At 43.0% G+C, this 27,468-nt stretch overlaps 1 protein-coding gene across 1 annotated transcript in view; it reads right to left on the reverse strand.

Moving 5' to 3' along the window:
- Positions 1–27,468, reverse strand: part of LOC139280163 (protein kinase C-binding protein NELL1-like) — a 1,006,941-nt gene that overhangs the window by 796,369 nt on the left and 183,104 nt on the right. Inside the window, exon 9 of the mRNA XM_070899716.1 lies at positions 23,460–23,562. Coding sequence (XP_070755817.1) covers positions 23,460–23,562 — 103 coding nt within the window. The remainder of the gene's footprint in view (positions 1–23,459; positions 23,563–27,468) is intronic.

The following is a 27,468-nucleotide window of genomic DNA, read 5'->3' on the forward strand; positions in this document are numbered from 1 at the left end:
TGGATGTCAGGGAGTTGAGATTTTCTGCTCGGGTTACACCAGCTCCCCAGCGTAACTCGAGTAGACTTGTGAGAAGGTGGGGGAGGAGGAATGCAATGAGAACCAATCCGCCAAATCCCCACTCTCCTTTGCTACTTCCTGGATTGCCAGCACAATAGATTCACCTATTTATGGATAATATATAAATGATGATAATGTATAAATAATTTTCCATCATTAAGTCTATAGCAATACTGGACGACAGGATCCATCTAGTCACCCTTGGCAGCCAGCTTTGACGTGGGCAGTACAGGGGGCATTTAAAATGTAACTACCCTGAAAGCCTATGCAGCAGCGATTTATTGCACAGGCTTAGGTACAAATTCAAAAAATATGTATATATTTTTGAACTTACACTGGTAGCAGAGAGTTTGCTATCAGTGTTGTATTGGGACAGGCCTCCTCAGTTCAACCTCCAATCAATCTTAAGCAGAAGTTCGAGCATATTAAAGATGCAACCCAATTTGCAAAAGCAGAATATATAGGATGTCCAAAATGAAGTGTTCCAATTTCTTGCACAGATTTACTGGAATTTACTGAAAAGGTGTGCAGATTAGTGGGTGCTCGATACAATTTTGCCGCTTTTAAAAGCTACTTGATAAGGTACTTTACGCATGAGAGATTAAGGCTCATGGAATTAACGGCAGATTAGCTAGTTGGGCTGAAATCAGATTCGGCAATAGCAAACAGTAGGCTGAAATAAATGGTCAAATCTCTGCTTTGGGACGTGCTGTGAATGGGGGACTTCCATTTTGTGTTCCTAATGTTTTTAAGACAATGGGAGGGATTTTAACCGGTAGCGGGTTTCGGGCAGGCGAGGAGTGGGGCAAAGGTCAAGCACCACCCCATTTCATTCATTTGCGTCCCGAGCTATTTTATCTCGCAGGACTCATTTCCATCCCACCAGCCAGCTGCCCAAGAGAAATGGGCATTGACAAGAGGCAGTTAGATGACATGACTGTCGGCAGGCCAGGTTTCACTGGACGGGGCTATTGTCCCACTCAGTCAGTCATCAGTTAAAATGCCATTGGGGTCCTAATGACATCATAGGACCCCACTATCCATGTATTAAATCAGGCTCTTGCTTTAGTCACTTTCAAAAAGGGCTCAGTTGAGATGCAGCAGACGGGAACAGGGAGGGAACAAGGCGGTAAGCTCTCAAAGGCAACTTTAACATACACGGCCGCCTCATTGCCACCAGGTGGATTAGGTTAAACTCGCACCCCCATCCCCCATATTTCTATTTCAATGTTTCATTGCCCATGAATAGAAACATGCCCTTGATGATCGGATAGCTCAGGGCTATGATCTAGACTAATAGTTATCCTTTTCAGCAGTAAGATTTGAATTTATGTAGGTAGGAGATATTGTTGTTTACTTCTGATTAGTGTCTGTCTCTTTAAATGGAATGAAGGATAAGAATTCCCTTGGAGCCACTCCTAACCCTGCCACAGTCACTTCACTCGAAGTGCAGCAGAAGCCCCATTCACAGGTGTACCACACAGTTACCAATCCTCCAGAATTGTACTGGAGTCTCCAGGAATTAATAGGTTAATTGCCTGGGGACTGCTGCAAGCAAACAGGCAGAAAAATCATAGGAGCATTAAAAAAAAAGTTAGCTTTTAAAAAAAAAAATTCTCTTGGGACACTTTTGTCTATTAGTTGTAAATATACTGGGACTGGGGGTGAAAGGGCTGTGCGGCTGGGCAGGTCTGTTGGAAGTGGAAGATCATGTGATAAAACCTCCAGGAATACTTCTAACCAGAGGTAGCAGCCCGACTGTACCAGAGAAGTCAACGGTGGCAGAGTGGAAGCAGCTTTGAAGAAATTCCCAGCCTTAATGCATAACAAGTTGCAACATTGTATTTGATATAGGCTCACTAGAGGAAGTTAAATTTTCATTGATTTCCCACCCTTTAAGAATGTCTACTGTTGTGTTGAGATCCAGATAAGCTTTTAGGCCATTCAGCACTTCGAGCCCATTGCAAGTTTTCTTGGTTACAATTTGCAGTGAGAAATAATTCAAACTTAAATGGTGCCGTGTGATTGGCTCAGCTTGTATATGGCCGATTGGACAAATTTTCAAAACCTAGGAAGTCCTGCGAACACTATTACAAGAAATGCAAAGGAACAGTTTAGTTCAAATCACTTTGAAGAGAAGCAAATCAGTTTGAAATTTATGAAAGAGAAAAAGGATTGGCTTGAATTTCCAATAAACAGGTGTAAGTTAATCAGGCTGCTGCAGTGGCAAGAAAGTCAAGCAAAAGAAACACTATTATTTTCAAGTTCCTTACAAAATATAAGTTAGCTTAGCTTTTAGAGTTGCAATATTTTTACTATCCCAGTTTACTTGGAAAGATGTTTACTCGAAATATATTAGTTACCTGTGTACTTGTTCGTCTTTTGTTTAAAAAAAATGAAAATGAATTAATATATCTGATGTGATGATCTCCCACTTTTGATGAATGGATTGAAATCTAATGCAAGTACAATACAAGTCTTGTAGCTGAGAACAATTACTGTACAGGGTTTGCCGTTCATTTTCTAGGCAAGTTGCCAAAGGAAAGGCGTGGAGTGCAGATTCACAAGTGCCCCGAGAGTTAGATTATGAGGAGAGATTACATAAACTAGGCTTGTATTCCCTTGAATATAAAATATTAAGGGCTGATTTGATTGAGGTTTTTAGGATTTTGAAAGGAATTGATAGAGTAGATAGATAGAAACTTTTTCTGCCAGTGGGGAATTCTCAGACAAGGGGACAGAACCTTAAAATCAGAGCCAGGTCATTTCAGGAAAGAAGTTAGGAAACACTTCTTCATGCAAAGAGTGACAGAAGTATGGAACTCTCCCACAAAAAGCAGTTGATGTCAGTTCAATTAATAATTTTAAATCTAAGATCGATATATTTTTGCTCGCCAAGGGTATTAAGGGATATGGAGCCAAGGCGGGTGGATGATGTTAGGTTACAGATCAGCCGTGATCGCATTGAATGGCGGAACATGCTTGAGTGGCTGAATGTCCTACTCCTATGTTCCTAAAAGCTTACCTGGAACTCAACACAACAGTGAACAGCTGAAGGGTGGGAAATTGGGACTCACTTATTTAAGCGATCTAAAATATGAGCGCCAAAATAATATAGAAGGTTAGAAAGAAAAAAACCCAGTAATAGGTTTCCCATGACATCTTCTGTCTGTCAAATGAAGGAAAATATTACACTCAGGACCCAACTGGTACAGGCTAAAGCTACTGATTGAATTTATTCACACAAACGAATTACAGAAGCAAAAGATTTCACAAAGTACAATAAATATATATAAAAGACCTAGAAAGAGTCCGTAAGGGATTCATTTCCTTTTCCTTCAAACTTCAGACTTTCTTCAGGTCAAAGAGTCCAGGAAAAATACTTCTTCCACCATCTCGAGCACAACACTTTGATAATGATCCTCCTTCCACCAAAAGGCTGTGCTTCAGTGAAGACTCTCAAAAGGATCTCTCCTTACTGCAGAATCTTAGTTATTTTCTATATATATTTTCCTTCGATGTCCTTTGAAGAAGTAAAGAAAATATATATAATTTTAATAGTCTCAACAACTTAACGGAGAATGGCAAGATACCTTGAGACAATCTCATCCCTCCACCTACAGATTTCAAATCCAGCAGCATGTGGCAATAACTGGAAATTGCACTTTTGTTTGCCATTAAACCAGGATAAATGCACATAAATTATTTCTGAAGAACATCCTGTGGAATGCTAATGAGAAGGTAATCATACATTAACTGGAATCCAAGCACCACAGCACCTGTTGACAACACGATAATTAAATGTGCATAATTCACATACAGATTTTTAAAAAATAAGGCAGCTGAATTATCCCTGAGCATCCATTTAAGCTTTTTTTAAAAATGGAATCCATTTTAGATCTGTGTTGCTGTCACTTGAAAAAAAGTTTTCAGTATCAGCCATGGCTCAGTGGGTAGCATTCTCCTCTGAGTCAGAAGATTGTGGGTTCAAGCCCCACTCCGGAGACTTCAGCACAAAAATCTAGGCTGACACTCCAATCCAGCACTGCACTGTTGAAGGTGCCGTCTTTCAGATGAGATGTTAAACCGTCTGCTCTCTCAGGTGAATGTAAAAGATCCCATGGCAAAGAGGAGCAGAGGAGTAATTCCCAGTATCCTGGCCAATATTTATTGCTCAACATCACTAAAACAGATTATCTGATCATTATCACATTGCTGTTTGTGGGAGCTTTCTGTGTGCAATTTGGTTGCATCGTCTCCTGCATTACAACAGTGACTACACTTCAAAAAGTACTTCATTGACTGTATAGTGCTTTTGGACATCCAGTGGTCGTGATAGGCACTATATAAATGCAAGTCTTTCTTTCTATTTAAAAAAAACTCAATCAACATAAAAAAACAGATTATCTGATCATTATCACATTGTTGTTTGTGGGAGCTTGCTGTGTGCAATTGGCTGCCGCGTTTCTACACTTTAAAAGTACTTAGTTGTCTGTAAAGCACTTTGGAATGTCCTGAGGTTGTGAAAGGTGCGATATAAATACAAGTTTAAAATATACATGATGTACCTCTTTTAGTCCTAAAAGGACATTTCATTTTTATCCACATCATTGCTTACACTATTTGTAAGTGATAATGGGGATGTGCGCATTAATGTACAGCTGATACCAAGCTATGTAGCAAATAGTGTAAGGGAGATTAAAGCATTCAAAGGGTTGTAGATTAATTAAGCAAATGGATTCAGAAAATCAGATTCATTTTAAATATAAAGTTATGAACACTGGAAAAGCAAACTTGATATGTGGATACAATGACATGGAGCCCATTCATAAAATTTGTGGTGATTTTAGGAAGAGGAATGAAGGATATTATTAACCATTTACTTAAAAAATATCATTAATGTGAAACTGTTATTAAGGACCAGTACTGGAATGCATCCAAAAGTTACGTGCCTAAAATAAATTGATTTTAAATTAATACAATTTATTGATATAAAAGACTTAGATTTATATAGTGCCTTTCACTATCACTGGACGTCTCAAAGCGCTTTACAGCCAATGAAGTACTTTTGGAGAGTAGTCACTGTTGTAATGTAGGAGACACGGCAGCCAATTTGCACACAAGCAAGCTCCCACAAACAGCAATGTGATAATGACCAGATAATCTGTTTTTTTGTTATGTTAATTGAGGGATAAATATTGGCCAGGACACCAGGAATAATTCCCTTGCTCTTCTTCGATATAGTGCCATGGGATCTTTTACGTCCACTTCAGTGAGTAGTCGGGGCCTCGGTTTAACATCTCATCCAAAAAATGGCACCTCTGACAGTGCAGTGCTCCCTCAGCACTGCACTGGAGTGTCAGCCTAGATATTTCTGTGCTCATTGTGGGCAAGTGTCACTAGAGTTCTCCTCAATCGACTTTGCACTGTGGCTGAGGAGCTCCTCCCGGAATCACAATGCGGATTTCGTCCCCTACGGGGCACAACAGACATGATCTTTGCAGCACGACAGCTGCAGGAAAAATGCAGGGAGCAGCGCCAGCCCTTATACATGGCCTTTTCGATCTTACAAAGGACTTTGACACTGTCAACCGTGAGGGTCAATGGAGCGTCGTCCTCCGTTTCGGATGCCCCCAAAAGTTTGTCAACATCCTTCGCCTGCTTCACAATGTCATGCAGGCCGTGATCCTTACCAACGGATCCATTACAGACCCAATCCACATCCGGACCGGGGTCAAACAGGGCTGCGTCATCGCTCCAAACCTCTTCTCAATCTTCCTCACCGCCATGCTCCACCTCACAATCAACAAGCTCCCGGCTGCAGTAGAACTAAACTACAGAACCATTGGGAAGCTGTTTAACCTACGCCGCCTCCAGGCCAGGTCCAAGATCACACCAACCTCTGTCGTTGAGCTGCAGTATGTGGACGACGCCTACACCTGTGCACATTTAGAGACTGAACTCCAGGATATAGTCAATGTATTCACTGAGGCATATGAAAGCATGGGCTTTACGCTTAACATCCGTAAGACAAAGGTCCTCCACCAGCCTGTCCCCAGCGCACAGCACTGCCCTCCAATCATCAAGATTCACGACGCGGCCTTCGACACCGTGGGCCAGTTCCCATATCTCGGGAACCTCTTATCAACAAAGGCAGACATTGATGCGGAGATTCAACATAGTCTCCAGTGCGCCAGTGCAGCCTTCGGCCGTCTGAGGAAAAGAGTGTTTGAAGACCAGGCCCTCAAATCTACCACCAAGCTCATGGTTTATAGGGCTGTAGTAATACCCGTCCTCCTTTATGGATCTGAGGCATGGCCGATGTATAGAAGGCACCTCAATTCGCTGGAGATATATCACCAACGATGTCTCCGCAAGATCCTGCAAATCCCCTGGGAGGACAGACGGACCAACATCAGTGTCCTCGACCAGGCTAACATCCCCAGTATTGAAGCACTGACCACACTCGATCAGTTTTGCTGGGCAGACCACATAGTTCGCATGCCAGATACGAGACTCCCTAAGCAAATGCTTTATGCGGAGCTCCTTCATGGTAAACGAGCCAAAGGAGGACAGTGAAAACGTTATAAGGACACCCTCAAAGCCTCCCTGGTAAAGTGCGACATCATCACTGACACTTGGGAGACCCGAGCCGAAGACAGCCCGAGGTGGAGAAAGTCCATCCGGGAGGGCGCTGAGCTCTTCGAGTCTCAACACAAAGAGCGTGAAGAGGCCAAGCGCAGGCAGCGAAAGGAGCACGCGGCAAACCAGCCCCACCGATCCCTTCCCTCGACGAATGTCTGTCCCACCTGTGACAGGGTCTGTGGCTCTTGTATCGGACTGTTCAGCCAGCAAAGAACTCACTTTGGGAGTGGAAGCAAGTCTTCCTCGATCCCGAGGGACTGCCTATGATGATTTTGTGCTCATGTCCCTGGAGTGAGACTTAGAACCCACAACCTTCTGACTCAGTGTCAGAGGTGACTATGGATCCAAATACAGATATAGTTATATTTGGAACATTGTATGGAATTCGGAGTATCAAATGGACATTGGCACAATAAAAAAATGTTTAGAAAGATTGATTCTGGGACTTTTAACTCTAAATTATGAATGCAGGCTGAAAGAATGGCATACATTTTCTTTGAAAATTATGGAATGGGAATAGGATTCTGGTCTTGATCAGAGGCATAACCATTTGAAACTATCTCCCTATACAAGTCGGTCTAGACGCTCAAACTAGAGCATGCACAAACTAGGTTAACAAGCCTCAAGGATGTCTAGAATTAGATTAGAATCCTTTACCCCTCAACAAAATAATGGATGTGTGGGTAGAAAGCTCCCCCAAAAAAATGAATCCTATGTCAATAGACTTTAAAAACCCATCTGAATTAACATATTATTAACAGGATTGAAGGTTGTGAAAACAAGCACAGACAAAATTGGTCAAGTGCCCTATGGAACGCCTTGCTTCCCCATTGTTTAATGGAGATAGAATTATGCATATCCTTCAGCTTTGTTCAAGGAGAGTTATTCACCTCCCCTCAAGCGGTTAAATAATTTGGTCCGTGTCCATGATACATTATATTGCGCCCGGTCTTTTCAAATCAACAGACTTGACAGACCAAATGTTCCTTTCTCATTTTGTACTTCACTTTCTTAATTTCTCAAGCAACACATATAGCAGTCCAAAACAAAATATATGTGATACTGTGAATGTCTTTGGTGAATTTAAATGCAGTAATTTGGCCTTCCCCAATGGCTCAGCAGGTTTAACTAATGAATAACTGAGCCACACAAATCCAGAAAAGGCCCAGGTTTGTTCCCCATCTTAAGCTGAGTTAGCTGACTTCAGCCAGGACAGCAATTGGGGAAGCTACAATTGGGCTGACTTCGGAGGGGGACAATTGGTTAACCAGATCACCCTGCTGGAATTGTACATGTGACCATCAGATGAGGGCACGATGTGTGGGTGGTGATGCCTCCTTCACGGTCAAGACGTGCGCATCAATAATGGCTTCTTGGACAAGTAGCAGAGGGTAACCAGCACCCATGGAAGTCTACTTCAATATGTTGAGGGACAGAGGGGAGGGAAGAAAATCTGAGTAAAAAAAATATTGTTTACGCTGGAGACAAGATAAACATCTGTCGAATCTGGCAACACATCAATTTTCTGAGAAACACATGCTGACTTAAAGCAGGGTTCCACTTGTAACATGACAAGGAGCAAACAAGGTACTTGATTGAACTGGGTATTTATCAAGACACAACTGTAGCAACAAAATCATTAAGAATCCATATTGAAACTCTCAGTTGTAACAATTTTGTTTAACACTATGATGCCTTGGCTCCTATCTTTCAATTTACATTCTATGCTATTTTTAGACAGCTCCGTTTCTTTTTAAATCCAATGTCCGAGAATTTAATCCTAAGAATAATCCAATTGTTACTATTATACAACAACATAGAACATTGAATAGGTCCCAATTTGTAAACTGTGCAACTTTCTTTTCTCCTGGGAGAGTAACTCATTCTACCATCACCAGATAGCAACCAATACTAGAATCCTGTGGAAAAGATTATCAGGAAAGGATCATTGAAGCTGACAATATAAATGGGTTTATTCATACATTTCTGAAGAGAAAGGGGATTGACAGATTTAATAGGAAGGTGGGTAGGTGGAACTGATCTATAAAAAAAACAAATCTTTTTCGGCCAAAATGTCTTTATCTGTTCCTAAAAATTGTAATGTTTCTACCGTGACTGATTTATTTTCCCCTTCTCTTCTGCCAATTCTGTTCTAAAACCATCTAGATGATAAACAGTGCTCCAAAGAATTTTAGTGCTCCAATTGGTGTCTGGCTGAGATCAACTAACTCAATGCAGACAAGGAATCGAACACAAAACCTTTTTAATCTGTAGGGTTAAGATTTTTCCTTAAATTCTCCTTCTTTTCCTGAAGGGAAGTGCCTGGCACTATACTCATCATCACATCATACAATGGTGATAAAATAGAGAGCTCTGGGCAATGGGAGATAACGAGCATGGTCATGCGCAAATCTCACCACTCAATGGACTTACTCTGCTCAACAGCACGAGTGCTCCGCAAAACGGCATGTAACCCGCTCAATGGCACGAGTGCCCCGCTCGATGGCACAAGCACTCGCTCAACAGCAACACCACTCCAATGGTCTTTCAAGTAATTTTCCAATCTTCAGTCCAAGTCTTCAATAATTGCACAGTTAAAAATATGTAAAAATAAAACATCTGAGTGCATAGATCTTTTTAAAGCTTTGGTTCACCGTAGTTTCACCGTAGTGTAGTTCAGCTACGAAGACCACTCGTGCACAGGCAGAAGACAACATAGCTATCAGCATTGGTTGGACAGCAGAGCCGTTGGCCTGCATACCGCTGGAAATATTTGCATTTGGAGAATTTTGAGGAAACAAGACCGAGCAAGAGATTCGTCCAAGTTTATTCCAAATACTTCACATTCTTGAGGTTTCTAATTATAAATGGGAATCAAAGGTTTGATATTTCACAAATGTGACACAGTTTGCCACAAAGAACAAAGCAGTAAAGCATACATCTCATTATAACACACACAACAGTTGGTGTTACAGCAAAGTTGGATGATACCCAAAATGTAGCTGTAACAGACTGAAGTGCTCATTAGCAGTTAATAAGACATGAGCGACTGATTTTCTGAAGGGAAAGAAAAACAGTCCCCATTTGTAAAGGATATGACAATAGAAAGCTCTAAATATAGCATTTCCCTTTTTGAAAAACCCAAGCAATAGCTCAGAAAAGCAGTACTGCCGGTAGGGTACATGTCAGTCAATGGACACAAGGTTAATAGAAACATTCATGTGAGAGCCCCATTTGTTCAGAGGCTGTTTCATTCCCTGTGCAGTCTAATGAAAACCTATAGATTTATAAGAACGATGGGTTGGGTGGAAGGGCAGGAGTTGGCGATCTTTCTGTACAATTCCTGGTCAGAGCGGTGACCCATCCATTATTAGGTTTTGCACAATAATGCAGACATCTTCTTGCTGCATGACCAACTCCCCACAACATGCTGCCACGTGACACAAACAGCATATTCCACTCAATGTGCTCCTCCCACCGACGACAGCTTTTGCTACATTATAACTGTGCTACACAGACACAAAAAAAAATGAGTTTTCACAATAAGCTATACATTTGATAATGCAGGACTTGTACAAGAATGTGACATTGGATATTCTGCTTGCAGAAGTTGTCAATTCTGCAAAAAACACTCTTGGGACATTCCTTCCAGTTTCACTCCCACTTCAATACTCGATTGTATCTACAGTTACCAGCCTATCAAACAGAGACCGCATTGAAAATTACAGCTCCTTTAAACAGAATGAAGTGCATAACCAGAAAATATTGGCTTCATTACAAGAAACTGCAATTGTTTCTCTCCAGTGGGTAAATTACAATGGATTAAATCCACATATCGCACATTATACTGCCTTTCTTTTTCTCTTAGAATGATTGCACTTGAAAAGCAATAATTATGCAATTTTTAAATCCAATAAAACTGCACAGCAGACAGAGCCAAGTAAGGGAATTAGAATCAATTCGTCCTGTTTCTATCCTTCCCTCCTCATCAAAAGCCCTATTGTGACTATTGAGATCTATGTTGGTGTACAAAGCCGAGAGGATGGGCGGTGTAGCTTTCAGTCTTCAGGCTCTTTTCAATTAATTAGGGCATACTCATATTACTGGACATTTAACTCATACTGCAATCATGTCCCAGTCCCAACAAAGCCAAACTGGAGGGGATCATAGTGACAGAGCTGCTGACAAGACAACTTGCCAAATGACATAGATCTCGATTTTAACAGCAGGAAAATCATGTCAAGGACTGATCTGGTTGCATGAGATGGTCATGTCAATCTCCTTGATTGCCTGAAAAATACCTTTGGAGCCATTTATCAGGCATTCACAAACCAATACTTTTAATTTTGGTTCCTCCTCCAAAATGAACCATAGATATGCAGGTAGAAAGCCAAATGAATAATTTTAAATGTAATTTTGTATTTTAATGCCTCTTCCAATGGCTTTTACCAATATATAAAACCGAAAAGAGTGACTAAAGTAAATGTTGGTCCCTTAGAAGATGAGAAGGGGGATTTAATAATGGGAAATGTGGAAATGGCTGAGACCTTAAACAATTATTTTGCTTCGGTTTTCACAGTGGAAGACACAAAAACCATGCCAAAAATTGCTGGTCACGGGAATGTGGGAAGGAAGGACCTTGAGATAATCACTATCACTAGGGGGGTAGTGTTGGACAGGCTAATGGGACTCAAGGTAGACAAGTCCCCTGGTCCTGATGAAATGCATCCCAGGGTATTAAAACAGATGGCGGAAGTTATAGCAGATGCATTCGTTATAATCGACCAAAATTCTCTGGACTCTGGGGAGGTACTATCGGATTGGAAAGCAGCTAATATAACGCCTCTGTTTAAAAAAGGGGGCAGACAAAAGGCAGGTAACTATAGGCCGGTTAGTTTAACATCTGCAGTGAGGAAAATGCTTGAAGCTATCATGAAGGAAGAAATAGCGGGACATCGAGATAGGAATAGTGCAATCAAGCAGACGCAACATGGATTCATGAAGGGGAAATCATGTTTAACTAATTTACTGTAATTCTTTGAGGATATAACGAGCATGGTGGATAGAGGTGTACCGATGGATGTGGTGTATTTAGATTTCCAAAAGGCATTCGATAAGGTGCCACACAAAAGGTTACTGCAGAAGATAAAGGTACGTGGAGTCAGAGGCAATGTATTAGCATGGATCGAGAATTGGCTGGCGAACAGAAAGCAGAGAGTCGGGATAAATGGGTCCTTTTTGGGTTGGAAATCGGTGGTTAGTGGTGTGCCACAGGGATCGGTGCTGGGACCACAACTGTTTACAATATACATAGATGACCTGGAAGAGGGGACAGAGTGTAGTGTAACAAAATTTGCAGATGACACAAAGATTAGTGGAAAAGCGGGTTGCGTAGAGGACACAGAGAAGCTGCAAAGAAATTTAGATAGGTTAAGCGAATGGGCTAAGGTTTGGCAGATGGAATACAATGTCGGAAAATGTGAGGTCATCCACCTTGGAAAAAAATACAGTAAAAGGGAATATTATTTGAATGGGAAGAAATTACAACACCTGGGGGTCCTTGTGCATGAATCCCAAAAAGTTAGTTTGCAGGTGCAGCAGGTAATCAGGAAGGCAAATGGAATGTTGGCCTTCATTGTGAGAGGGATGGAGTACAAAAGCAGGGAGGTCCTGCTGCAACTGTACAGGGTATTGGTGAGGCCGCACCTGGAGTACTGCGTGCAGTTTTGGTCACCTTACTTAAGGAAGGATATACTAGCTTTGGAGGGAGTACAGAGATGATTCACTAGGCTGATTCCGGAGATGAGGGGGCTACCTTATGATGATAGATTGAGTAGACTGGGTCTTTACTCGTTGGAGTTCAGAAAGATGAGGGGTGATCTTATAGAAACATTTAAAATAATGAAAGGGATAGACAAGATAGAGGCAGAGAGGTTGTTTCCACTGGTCGGGGAGACTAGAACAAGGGGGCACAGCCTCAAAATACGGGGGAGCCAATTTAAAACCGAGTTGAGAAGGAATTTCTTCTCCCAGAGGGTTGTGAATCTGTGGAATTCTCTGCCCAAGGAAGCAGTTGAGGCTAGCTCATTGAATGTATTCAAATCACAGATAGATAGATTTTTAACCAATAAGGGAATTAAGGGTTACGGGGAGCGGGCGGGTAAGTGGAGCTGAGTCCACGGCCAGATCAGCCATGATCTTGTTGAATGGCGGAGCAGGCTCGAGGGGCTAGATGACCTACTCCTGTTCCTAATTCTTATGTTCTAATGTTCTTATGTTCTTTGCATTCCAGTTTCTGACACTGAGTGATACAGAGCAGGAAAGTCCCAGGTTTGAAGCCCAGTACGTGCCGAGTTAGCTGATTGCGGTTGGGACAGCAGTGGAGGATTTTACAACAGGCCACGGCATCCCAGGGTTTGGGAAGAGGAATATCAGCCGGGATTTCCATTCCTGATCACTATCCAGTGCCCCCTTCTGACAGTATTGGAACATGATAAAAACGGGTGAGTTGGAGGCAGGGGGAAGTGAAAGTTGTAAAAATCTAAAACCCAACCCCAACAGGCCCACTTTCACCTTTAACTCAGGCAGGACTGGGGGCAGCCAACCCACTACCAGGATGTGGGTTGGCATTTTAAATAATATAATGAGGCCTGAAGCCTCTGGTGGTAGAACAGATATCCCCACCAGCCCCCCCTCCCCCCCTCGCCCCCCAGCGATCGCAACCCGCCCCCCCCCCCCCACCAACACTCCCAGGTCGGGAATCGGACCACCCCCGGGATCGCAACTCAGCCCTGGGGTCGGGAATCGGACCTCCCTGCCCCGGGATTGAACTCCCCCAGGGTCGGGGATCGTGACACCCCATCCCACCTGGACTCAGCACTTGCCTGTTGCTGCGGCCAGCATTCTCCACCCGACCTGAAGCCATCCATTATGTCACATGCATGCTGTGCAGTTAAACCTCCAGTGTGCCGGGAAACCCGGATTGCCGGGTTTCCCGCGTTCTACCGGGTCTCTCCCCCCGGAAGAGTGGGAAACAGGAAAATCCCGGCCATCATGTCAAGTGAGGACATGATTGAGTTCAGCTATGCCTCTCATCCTCCATAGGTGAATAGCCTGTTGACACTTGACATGCATATGAATAATGGTCGCTTATCTAAGGTACACAAGTGAGAAACCAGACCCCTTCAAGAGCAATCTACAAGCCAGGAAGGTCCCAGGTTCACTCCCTGTTCTGTGTTGCGTTATCGGAAGGTTGTGGGTTCAAGTCCCACTCCAGGAACCTGAGCACTTAAATCTTGGCTGACAATCCAGTGCAGTGCTGAGGGAGTGCTGCACTGTCGGAGGTGCCGTCTTTCGGATGAGACGTTAAACCGAGGTCCCGTCTGCCGAGTCTAATGGCACTATTTCGAAGAAGAGCAGGGGAGTTATTCCCGGTGTCCTGGCCAATATTTATCCCTCAATCAATGTAACGAATACAGATTATCTGGTCATTATCACATTGCGTTTCCCACATTACAACAGTGACTACACTCCACAAGTACTTCATTGGCTGTAAAGAGCTTCACAGCGTCCATGGTCATGAAAGGCGTTATATAAATGCAAGTCTTTCTTTTTCTTTTTTATTTAATGCCAGCTAGGATGAAGATGGGGTTTGTACATTTAGCTTCATCACCTATGGGGTAAATGGAGGGCAGAGAAGTAAAGGTCTTGCTCCTGATCCCTGTTCTGATGCCCGGCTTCTGATTCCTATTCAGCTGCCCCTGATGGAAGAGTATGTGTGAGGGCAGGGTTGGACTTGCTGTGATATCACCACCATCCAATGGGTCAAACAGACTACTGATACTGACCGTCAAGGCTCGAGTGAGCAAATAGCCACTTGGCCAGATACGGAAGGGCACCATAGACATTTACAGCCCAGAATGAAGCCATTCAGCCCCTCATGACTGTACTGCCTCTTTACTGAAGCAATATAAAACTAATACCACAGACTAGTTCTCTTCTCCAAAGCCCATCATCATGTGCTTCAAGTGGTTATCCACTCTCCCTTTAAAAGATAAAATGGTCTCTGCCTTAACCACTCCCTGTGATAAAGCATTCCATGAGCTTAGCAACTTACTAAAAATATTCTTCAAACCTCCCTCCTCAATCAAAAAAAACCTTGCATTTCGACAGCACCTTTCACGACCACAGGATGTCCCAAAGCATTTTACAGCCAACAAAGTAGTTTTGAAGTGTAGTCACTGTTGTAATGTAGGAAATGCAGCAGCCAATTTCTGCACAGCAAGCTCCCACAAACATCAATGTGATAATGAGCAGATCATGTGTTTTGGTGATGATTGAGGGATAACTATTGGCCAGGACATTGGGGATAACGCCCCTGCTCTTCATTGAAATAGTGCCATGGGATCTTTTACGTTCACCTGAGAGGCCAGACGGGGCCTCGGTTTAATGTCTTATTCGAAAGACGGCACCTCCGGCAGTGCAGCACTCCCTCAGTACTGCACTGAAGTGTCAGCCTAGATTTTGTGCCCAAGTTGCAGGAGTGGGACTTGAACCCACAACCTTCTGACCCATGACTGACACTTAAAAATAACAATTTTAAATTGTTGACCCCTCATCATTTATTTCCAAAACAGAGGAAATAGTCTTTTCTTATGCACCCCATCAAAACGCCATTAAATCAACAAGGAGTCAACACCTGCAGGAGCAGGTCAAAGGGGAAAACTAGCAGAAAAAGTGGTCGGAATTGTATTTTAAATGTACAGTTCAGGAATACAAAAATAAAGCTCCTGCTGATGTTTGTTGCTGTAATATTAGTATTTGTTCCAGTATCACAGGGTGAGCAATACAAACCAGCAATATTGGGCTGGCCCAGGGGGCTTGGAATTTACCTGGATCTGCTGTCAATCTAAGAGTTAAAAAAATCAATAGTTATACGTTCAGAATTCAACTGGAACTAGACTGGTGATGAATACGGTGAGGCTTTTTGCATGTACACCCTCAGTGCATGTGGGAAGACAGGTGAATTAGATAAAATATTGATAATAGTTTTGATGGAACTGTTGAAATGGAGTGCGATGAAAGTTGTTCTCAGATCGGAGCAATCAGTACTACCTGCTCACCTTAATCAAATAGACAAATGGAAAGTTAAATGATGGACATATGTAAGAAAGAGAAATGAAGGGGAGAAAGACAGAGACAGAAACAGAAACAAGAAATAAAAAGAAAGAGGAAGTAAAAGAAAGAAGTTACATTTAAATAGTGCCTTTCATCTCCTCAGAACATCCGAGCATGCTTCAGAGCCAATCAATTACTAATGTTACATACGAAAATGCGGTCGCTAATTTTCACACAGGGTCCCGCCAACAGCAGTGCACAGGGAGAGCATTTCTTCAAGTAGTGCCATGAGATCTTTTTGGGGTGAAATTGCCCCGTGCTCGGTTTGGGGTGCTTAATTTAAATTAAGTGATTTTTTTTTTTCACCGACGATAGGCGGACACAAGAGCCCCGGAATTGTGCACTTTAACTTAAAAAAATCAGCCAGGTGCTCTCGGGCCAGAAGGGAGGTGGGAGCCGGGCGCTGTCACGCCACAACAGAGAGGGTTTCAACCAAGCCAATGGCCCTGCACCCGAAAGGGGGTGCCGGGCTGCCCATTGGCAGCCCAGCCAGACCAGCATCTTCAAAATCGGGCGACAAAAATAAAAGATGCTGGCCGCGGCGCGAGACAACGGTGGACGGGGCGCCCCAGCCACTGCAGCTTTGCAACCCGCAAAGCTGTCGGTGGCATCGCCCCGCATCCACACTCGCTCCCGCGGGGCAATTACTCATGCGGGGCGAAAGGGGGTTGACTCGCACGTCAAAGATGTCATCGCCATGTGCGCCGCCAGCCAGGGTGAAAAGTAAGCAGCACAGCGCAAACCCCTTTTCTCCACTGCAATCCCGGAGACAATTCCGCCAGGGTTGCTTCCGCCGCCTGTCCCCGGGTGAAAAGTCCTTATTGCCCCATTAGCGCCTCGCTAACGGGCCTTTACAGAAAGGGGCAATTTCGGCCCCTTTATGTCCACGTCAACAGGCAAAAAGGGCCTCAATTGGATGTCTCATCCAAAAGATAGCACCTCTGACAATAAAGCATTCACTCAGTACTACACTAAAGTGTCAGTCTGGACTATATGCTCAAGTTTCAAAATTCCCTGGATTCTGGGACGGTCCCAGCTGATTTGAAAACTGCAAATGTAATGCCTATTTAAAAAAGGAGGCAGACAGAAAGCAGGAAACTACAGACCCGTTAACGTAACATCTGTCGTTGGGAAAATGCTGGAGTCCATTATTAAGGAAGCAGTAGTAGGACATTTGAAAAAGCATAATTCAATCAAGCAGAGTCAGCATGGTTTTATAAAAGGCAAATCATGTTTGACAAATTTTCTGGAGTTCTTAGCAGGGTGGATGTAGTGTATTTGGATTTCCAGAAGGCATTCAATAAGGTGCCACATAAAAGGTTACTGTACAAGATAAAAGTTTAGGGGGTTGGGAGTAATAGATTAGCATGCATTGAGGATTGGCTAAGTAACAGCAAACAGAGAGTCGGGATAAATGGGTCATTTTCCGGTTGGCAAACAATAACCAGTGGAGTGCCGCAGAGATTGGTGCTGGGGCCTCAACTATTTACAATCTATATTAATGACTTGGATGAAGGGACCGAGTGAATGTAGCCAAGTTTGCTGATGATACAAAGATGGGTGGGAAAGCAAATTGTAAGGACACAAAAAATCTGTAAAGGGATATAGACAGGCTAAGTGAGTGGGCAAAAATTTGGCAGATGGAATATAATGTGGTAAAATGTGAGATTATCCACTTTGGCAGAAAAAGTAGAAAGCAAATTATAATTTAAATTGAGAAAAATTGCAAAGTGCTGCAATACACAGGGACCTGGGGGTCCTTGTGCATGAAACACAAAAAGTTAGTATGCAGATGCAGCAAGTAATCAGGAAGGCAAATGGAATATTGGTCTTTATTGCAAGAGGGATAGAGTATAAAAGCAGAGAAGTCCTGCTATAACTGTACAGGGTATTGGTGTGGCCACACCTAGAGTACTGCGTACAGTTTTGGTCTCCGTATTTGAGGAAGGATATACTTGCATTGGAGGCTGTTCAAAGAAGGTTCACTCAGTTGATTCCGGAGATGAGGGGGTTGACTTATTAAGATAGGTTGAGTAGCATGGCTTATACTCATTGGAATTTTGAAGAATGAGAAGTGATCTTATCAAAACATATAAGATAATGAGGGGACATGACAAGGTGGATGCAGAGAGGATGTTTCCACTCATACGGAAACTAAAACTAAGGGACATAGTCTCAGAATAAGGGATCGCCCATTTAAAACTGAGATGAGGAGGAATTTCTTCTCTCAGAGGGTTGTAAATCTGTGGAATTCTCTGACCCAGAGAGCTGTGGAGGCTGGGTCATTGAATACATTTAAGACAGAGATAGACAGATTTTTGAGCGATAAGGGAATAAAGGGTTATAGGGAGCGGGCAGGGAAGTGGCGCTGAGTCCATGATAAGATCAGCCATGATTTTAATAAATGGCGGAGCATGCTTGAGGGGCCTAATGGCCTACTCCTGCTCCTATTTCTTATGTTCTTATGTAAGTTGTGGAGAGGGACTTAAACGTGCAACTTTCTGACTGAGCTAAGCTTAATCTGAATGGGAACTGAAATGAGAGGATGGTAATTGAATTTGACTTCAAAATAATCAGCCTAGTACATCAACGTCTTCTGATTCTCCCACACCAACACATAAGGTTGCTGCTATTTTTCGGGCACCGCAACAACAGCCAGGAATGATCCCATCACGACTGCAGCATGACTTTATTTACTAACTTTTAAACTTTATTTTGAAAGAGGTCAGAAACGACTATGAGCTATTAAAGCTGCAAGAAAACAGTATTTTACATTCCCCTCTTAGAGGGAAATCTGCAAGCTAATTTTCTCTTGGTGTGCAAGCCTGAAATTATTATTATAGACACAATATATGAAACTATCAAAGAAACTACAAACTATATATATTAAACAATACTTTCACAAGTCACCAACAATTTGTCCAATTAACCAATAACAGTGACCAATTGTAAGCTGTGTTTACCTTTAAAATATATATCAGAAGTATAACAGAATGTTTTGAGTTCATTTTGTATTCCCCACTATTCGCGTACAATAGATCTAATCGTAACCACCTCAGGAAGGGGAAAAGATCAGTATTACAACCCTTGGAAGCACTTAATGCAAATTTGCTTTCAGAGAAAAATAAATTGCTTTGGGCTATATTTTTCTATTGGGGTTTCTAAGACACAGGTCAACATCAGCAATAACATATTTCTGACAGTAAATAGGAGATGGCAAATCTCGCACCAATTTGGAGTTTTCAGTTCTTAATTATACATTACTGTTGATGCTTAATGCCAGTATCAGTAAGAGCCAAATGAGAACACAACATCCTGGGATTTCAGTGCTCCCATCTCTATTAGGATTTCCATACTTATGGGATCGCGCACTAAATATGGAAAGATTTTGAAAAGGTGGCGGCCCTTCAGCCCATCTGCTCTCACACTTGCATTTAAATGAAGAAATACTTCTCGACATCTGTCCTAAATTTGCACTTCACAGCCTGAATGTCTTTTCCTCCTGCTGCCCAGACATATTTGATAGTAATGCTTAAGACGTACTTTCTCTAACCCATTAAAGGATCTTATTTACCTCTATAATGTCCCCTCCAAGGCATGTCCTTTCAAGAGAGAAGAACTCCTTTAGCTTATCATGTCAGTCCTCTGAGCTCGTTTCTCAGATACCAGGGAGCAGCATCATTACTCTGGGGTATGGTGGCTACCCTATGTCACAGAGACCAGATGTTCCACGTGAAGCCTGATCAACCTCTGGATGGACTCTGAAGATTTGAATTCATCTGCTTTGGCAAGAGTACCCGGTGCCTTACTTGCTTTCTTTTTTGTCACTTCATATTGTTCAAGCAATCTAAGCCAAAAGTTCACCAACACCTGAAATCTCTTTCAGCTTTCCGTTCACTTCACAGAGCACTCATGATTCATATTACTTCCTACATGCAGCACCTTACATTTGTCTGAAGTTCATTTGCAAACTACAAATGCTATTGAATGAGCTTTTGTAAGATATTGTCTACCTTCTCAGTATATAACCTGGTGACATAAGAATTTAACTAGCTTTGCAGAAATATTGGAATTCAAGGTCATTTATGGGCACTAGGACCTGAAGGGATCCCTGTTCGACTTCTGGGGAACCCCAATAATACTTTCCCCCACAATGACCTAGTTTCTCTTCCAATTATCCGCTACTTTCTTCCCTTTAGATAGCTAATAAGCCATATATGTGGTTACTGTCAAGGGATATAGAGTAACGGTTAGTAAATAGGATTGAGGCACAGATCACTGAATGGCACAACAGGCTCGAGGCACTGAATGGCCTACTCCTGTTCCTCTGTTCTTACTTTACCCCTTATGCTCACTTAGTTTGTAAAGTAGTCTCCCATGTATTACTTTATCAAAGGCCTTTTTGAACTAGTTCCTTTGTGTCATATAACTTCCAACCTCACCTCTCCCTCCATCCAACCTTTCCCATCAGTTTGAAATGTCATCTCTTCAAAAAGTCTGAAGTTTGTCAGGCAATACTTATCCCTCGTAAAGTCAATTTGGCTGTCATTTAACCGGTCACTTTGATACAGGTACTGTTCTAGTTTTTCTGATTATTGACTCCTTTAGTTTTATGACTACTAAGGTCAGGCTAATGAATCTGCAGTTGATAGATTGGATGACTCTGGTCACCCATTCTTGCTACAAGAATACATTTGCCCATTACCAGTCTGTTGGCTCCTTCCCCAGTCTTCACCAACTTAACTCCACAAATCTAGTCCCTTGTTTCTTGAAGTACCCTGAGGTATAGTTCATTTACATAGAATTAACAGCACAGAAACAGGTCATTCGGCCCAACAGGTCTACACTGATGTTCATGCTCTACACACACCTCCCACTCTATTTCAATTCCCCCTACCTGCATATTCCTTTCTCCCTCTTGTACCCTGTAAATGCATCTATGCCCCAACTATCCTCAGGGATTTATTCATTTTCACCCCCTTCAACCCATCTCTGCTTCACTAATTTCAAAATCATGGAGCACAAATAACATGTGTTTGATGTTGGATGGTTCATTTTTAGCTTCCTCCCAGATTTAAAAAAATCCTCCAAGCAGTAGTTATTTAACATGTTAACAATCTCCTGTTTCACTGTATATTGGTCCCTAAAGGTTTTAACTTCCTTCCTCACTACCTCGTGTAGTATTGGCAGATTTTTTTTTAGCATTATGTTTTGCATCTGCTGCTGTGTCCCTCTCACTTCTGCTTTAGTATCCTGATATCTGTTTTTGATTCGCTTTTGTACAATCTTATGCTCCGCCTAATAGTCACCCTCTCCCTTTTACCTACAATCTTAATTTTTGTTTTGTATTTGCTAATCTCCCTTTAAATTTCCCATTGATCCAATTTGGAGCATTTTTATTTACTAAATTAGATCACAATTTATAGTACTATAGTCACTCTTGTCTATCAGTTCAGCTACTTCTACTCCCTAAATAGTGTTCGGGTCACATCCAAGAACCAAGTCTAGAAGAGATCCATCAATCTCTTGTAGGCTCTCTGAAGCACTGAGTCAGGGAGTGTGCATACTCAAGGTCAGCGTTCTTCCCAACTGGGACTTTCTGTTGGGCTAGTTGAAGTTCCCCATTGGCACCATAGTACCTCTTCTACTATCGGGTGCAGGAACAGAGAGACCTGGGGGTATATGTGCACAAATCGTTGAAGGTGGCAGGGCAGGTTGAGAAAGTGAATAAAAAACCAAACGGGAGCTTCATAAATAGAGGCATAGAGTACAAAAGCAAGGAAGTTATGATGAACCTTTATAAAACACTGGTTCAGCCCCAACTGGAGTATTGTGTCCAATTCTGGGCACCGGACTTTAAGAAAGATGCAAAGGCCTTAGAGAGGGTGCAGAAAAATTTCATGAGAATGGTTCCAGGGATGAGGGACTACAGTTAGATGGATAGACTGGAGAAGCTGCGGTGGTTCTCCATGAAGCAGAGAAGGTTGAGAGGAGATTTGATACAGATGTTCAAAATCATGATGGATCTAGACAGAGTAGATCGATGGAAACTGTTCCCATTGGCAGAAGGGTCGAGAACCAGAGAACACAGATTTAAGGTGATTGGCAGAAGAACCAAAGGCTTCATGAGGAAAACCTTTTTTTACACAGCGAGTGGTTATGATCTGGAATGCGCTGCCTGAAAGGGTCGTGGACGCAGACTCAATCATGGCTTTCAAAAGGGAATTTGGCTAAAAACCTGAAGGAAAAAATTTGTGGGGCTACAAGGAAAGGATAGGGGAATGGGACTAGCTGAAGTGCTCTTGCAGAGAGCCGGCATGGGCTCGATGGGCCGAATGGCCTCCTTCTGGGCTGCAACCATTCTGTGATTCTAATATCATCATGAAATGAAAAGTAAGTCTGCTCATATTAACCTGCAAGTCTGTAGTTAATCTCAAATGTTGTCCTGGCCTTTTTCCTGTACACATTTACCCAATAAATTTGAATGTTCCCCAGGGTGCTAGTTTGACTACCTTAATTTCCCAGCTGTCGCTCAAACAAAATAATGCTGCCACTTTTGCTTCTCATATCCTTCACCTCCCGAGTAGCTACTTCTCCTATCCCACAGCACCATCATTTCCAGTTGCCACTAATTCCACCACTTCATTAAAAATATATCCGGCATTCGTGTCCATATCCACGCCCCCTCAGCCTCCCTATGGGCGTCTGGTTTTGCTGTCTACATGTCCACTATCATCTCCGAAACAATGTAACATCCAACGTAATATAGCATGAGCAATTAAAATGGTCATAAAATGGCAGTTACACAGGAAGCGTATGTAGCGGCCAAAATTCTCTTGCGAAAATACAAGATCCTCACAACAATCTTGTTGTGGTGTGTGGTGTGAGGGCAGCGTGCAATTCATTGAAGGCGGAGCCAAAGCAAAACAACGCAGAACCAAAACAAAATGACAGAAGGCAAATGCTCTGCTTAGCATCTTGCCCAAAACTTTGCATTTTCACAGTGGAGGCTTCAGGACACTAGCAGTCCTCGAACCTTGTAATCCTTTTTATATTCAGGGACAACATCCAAAATCCGGAATCCTCAGGACCGAATCCGCGCCGGTTTTTGGGTTCTTCCAGATTTTGGACAAGAAAATCAATAGTCTGAAATCCAGAATGCTCGACCGAATCCGTGCCGGGTTTTGAGCGGTGAGGTCCGAAATCCGGCAAAACCCAAAATCCAACACGGATTCGGTTGAGGATAACCGATTTCAGACTTGATTTTCTTGTCTGAAATCCAGAATCCTCGACCGAATCCGTGCCCGATTTCGGGTTTTGCCTCAAAAATGTCCGATTTTCGGACAATAATTCCAGATTCCGGACGACTCCATCAGCTATTTGCAAAATGTCCAGTCGGACACTTCCGGTTTTCGGAGTTCCGGATTCGGGACGTTGCACCTGCAATAACTTTATTACTAGAGTCTCTTTCACAAACTGTAATGAAGTGAATGTAAAAATCAAAGAATTGTGCCTATTTTGATAAACCAAGTGTGAAACATTGTGAAATAACAAGTTGTGTCAGTTTCCTTACTTACGTCGACATTCTTTGCAGCATTTTCCCACTCTATACACTGGCCGAAAATCTGATGGGCAGTATAGAGGAGGACATGAAACTCGCCTGCACTCAATGGCTCCATTCTGAAGAGAGAAAAGACAGCGGTAAGAAATTAGCTTTAACTTCTTAATGGTTAATGCACGTTTATCCAATGAGTAATTGAGCCACACAGCCCAGGAGGGGTTCAAGTTCTGACCATCGTACGTGCTGACGCAGCTGCTCTCTGCTAGGGAAGTGATGGGAACTCTATTAGCCTCAACACCTCTGGTAAATTCAGCCAGAATTCCTTCTCCTGATCTATTCAATAACCCCTGCTGTAAATGAGTGGAAGCCTCCTTGAAGAAGTGCAACAGCCCCACCGACACCTGGGAATCCCTGACCCAAGACCGCTCAAAGTGGAGGAGAAGCATCCGGGAAGGCGCCGAACACTTCGAGTCTCTTCGCCGGGAGCATGCGGAAGCCAAGCACAAACAACGGAAGGAGAGTACGACAACCCAAGCATCCCACCCGCCCGCCCCTCCAACCACCGTCTGCCCCACCTGTGACAGAGACGTAGGTTCCTCATTAGTCACCTGAGAACTCATATTAGTGTGGAAGCAAGTCATCCTCAACTCCGAGAGACTGCCTAAGAAGAAGAAGGAGAAGATTGGGGAAGGACGAATTGGATTCAGCTGTGATGTTAACGTCTCCTTCCACCTGCAACCCACCATAACGCCAAATGGCCAAGTCGCTTGGCAACTCTCCCTGCTGAGGCACGGGCATGAATAATGGGAGAGGTACCCATTGACTTGTACTCCAGTGAGCCATCAGCACCTTCAGGGGTGGGTTGAAAAAGCAGGGGAAAAATTTGGCAGATAAAATTGCTGAAGGAAGAAAAAAAATGTATATTTTACAGACTACAATTTCTGGCGATATTGGATCATATTTTTCTTAAATGTAATTTTTTAAAATCTACTCCAATGTTACTCAAGAACTAATTCCATAATTATGTTCTAAACATTTTAAGCAAACTGTCACAATCACATGGCTCATTTAACTAGTTTTACAAAATACATTAAAGTGGCCCGTGTACATATATATAATCCAAAGATTTACAGATTACATGGGTTTTATAGACAGTCGCTAAGGGTTTTGAGCGTATGTTTCCTGATCTTCAATGCCTGTTCTTACTGCAACTAACGCATTTAGTGACACCGATTGAGGTGAAACATTATATACACCAAGGATAAACCTAGGATGTGTGTGTTTTAACTGCACTAATTGGATATCTGCAGCTTTCTCTGGTATTACCTTTCTCAGGATCTGTAGTTTGGGCACTGCTGCACAATTTGCATGCAATTAATCATGTGGCAGGATTGCATGCCAGCACTGTATGATTTCAAATTAGCAAACTGGTGGAAAGGCTCCCTTTGGCATGAGTTGAGACACTGCTTTTCACTTCATGGAATCATAGAATAGTTCCAGCACCAAAGGAGGCCTTTCAGACCTTTGAGCCATGCCCGTGCATCATGTAAATATGAAAGCAGGTCAGAGAGGTGTGCTGTATCTGGTCAGAGGACAGGTAGGAGCAAAGGGGGAAGGGGGAGGGGGGGGGGCGGCTACACTGTTGCATTCACTGCAAACATCTGGGCCACTCAATTGACAACCAGAGTCTAGATGTCGATCATGGGACCTTCACATCCAAACAGAGCAAGATTGGCTGAGCGGCAGAATCAATTTAGGTCTACGGAAGGACGGAGGACAGTGGGGCTTGACGAGAGCATCGCTGCACCACCAGAGCACAGCAGTGCAGAGCTGGCGAAACTGGAGCCATGAAGCAAAGCGTCCAGGGAAACGAGAGCAGCTGGGGCCGGCTTATAAAAGGGATTGCAGCTCGGGTGAAGCACGACCATCGACCTGGACTGGCCGAGCAGAGGAACAGCAAAAGAGCACATCAACCTATCGCTGCTATACATTTATTGGGCTTCTGTGGCTGTAGATCAAAGGAGCATCACAATACTGCTAAAGTGACTTGCCTGTTATTTTGATGGGTCAGTACAGTAGAAATGGACACTGATATACATCATCATCATAGGCAGTCCCTCGGAATCGAGGAAGACTTGCTTCCACTCCTGAAGTGAGTTCTTTGGTGGCTGAACAGTCCAATACGAGAGCCACATACTCTGTCACAAGATAGTGGTTGAGGGGAGGAGTGGGTGTGACTGGTTATAATTAGTATTGCGGTTCATGTCCCGGTGACAGGGACTGAATCCAACTTTTTATTAACTGCAGATGGGTAATGTAAACAGCAGCTCTTTTCTGTTTAGCTGATGTTAAACGAATAGATAACTCTGCAGGCACCTTTATCATGAGAGGACTGAGTGAAGTTATCAGCACTGATAAATACTTGTCTTCATCAATATATTTTATCTAAATAAGTGCACGTATCATCCTCTACCAGTGTCCTTCCACATCAGTATCCACCTTCATTGATGCAAGTAGACTGGTGCAATCTGAGTGTCACCACTCTCTGCCATCAAACTTTGATGGTCTTATATGTGTCCATTTTCCAAGAGTGCCATCTTATGCCCAGTTCAGAAGCGAACAGTGATGGAGCAGCTTTTTTCAATTCGAATTAGCGGGTGGGTAATATAACATAAGAACAGAAGAAATAGGAGCAGGAGTAGGCCATTTGCCCCTCAAGCCTGCTTCATCATTCAGTAAGATCATGGTTGATCTTCTAACTCAAAACCACTTGCCTGCACTGCCCCCATATCCCTTGATTCCCTTAATATCCAAAAATCTATCTGACTCTGTCTTGAATAAATTCAACGACTGAGCCTCCACAGCCCTCTGGGGTAGAGAATTCCAAAGATTCACCACCCTCTGAGTGAAGAAATGTCTCCTCATCTCAGTCCTAAATGGCTAACCCCTTATTCTGAGATTTTGACCCCTGGTTCAAGACTCCTCAGCCAGGGGAAACATCCTCCCTGTATCTACCCTCTCAAGCCCTGTAAGAATTTTGTATGTTTCAATGCGATCACTTCTCATCTTCTAAACTCTCGGGAATATAGGCCTAGTCTACTCAATCTTTCCGCATAGGACAATCCCCCCATCCCAGAAATCAGTCTGGTGAACCTTTGTTGCACTCCCTCTATGGAGCGATATCATGGCCAACCTTTCATAATAAAGTTATTTACTTGATCTTCCCATTATACAGGAGAATTTAACACATTTCCTTCTACTGTACAACCTGCCTTTATATCAGTATGGTCGCTGGATAGCTTTCAAACAGAGAGTTCATCATTACGGAGACTCAAACTGACCAATTTCTGCCACCTCAAATGCCACAGGAAGTACCATTTTTTCCCACTACACTATAGATCCATTTCGATTCCAGACTCTAAACTCTGAGTATTTCCGATAAACTAATGCAGTAGCCCTGCTGTACAGGATTCACTATGGCCTGATCCTGGCAGCATCAACTGGGCCTTCTTGTACCCTATCCATCCTCTAGTACATCAAAATGGCCCAGCAACTTCTACAAGATATCTCATACAAACTGGAACAATGGGGTCGATTTTAACCCTACCTGCCCAGTGAAAACCTGGCTGATGGACAGTTAAAAATGAGCAGGTTCGTGACCCACTCAGATCTCAATGCTTTCACACCTCCTGCGATCTTAACCTGCAGGTTTCTGTAGACGAGGGCCTCATGTTTCCAGTGGGGTTCCGCAGGGCTCATTACTAGGTCCCTTGCTTTTTGTGGAATATATCAATGATTCAGACTTGAATGTAGGGGTTATGATTAAGAAGTTTGCAGATGACACTAAAATCGTCAAATTGGCTGTGTGGTTGGTAATGAAGAAGGAAGCTGCAGACTGCAGGAAGATATCAATGAACTGGTCAGGTGGTCAGAACAGTGGCAAATGGAATTCAATCCAGAGAAGTGTGAGGTAATGCATTTGGGGAGGGCTAACAAGGCAACAGAATACACATTAAATAGTAGGA

This window comes from Pristiophorus japonicus, chromosome 14, assembly GCF_044704955.1.
Source record: "Pristiophorus japonicus isolate sPriJap1 chromosome 14, sPriJap1.hap1, whole genome shotgun sequence".
NCBI classification, from domain to species: Eukaryota; Metazoa; Chordata; class Chondrichthyes; family Pristiophoridae; genus Pristiophorus; species Pristiophorus japonicus.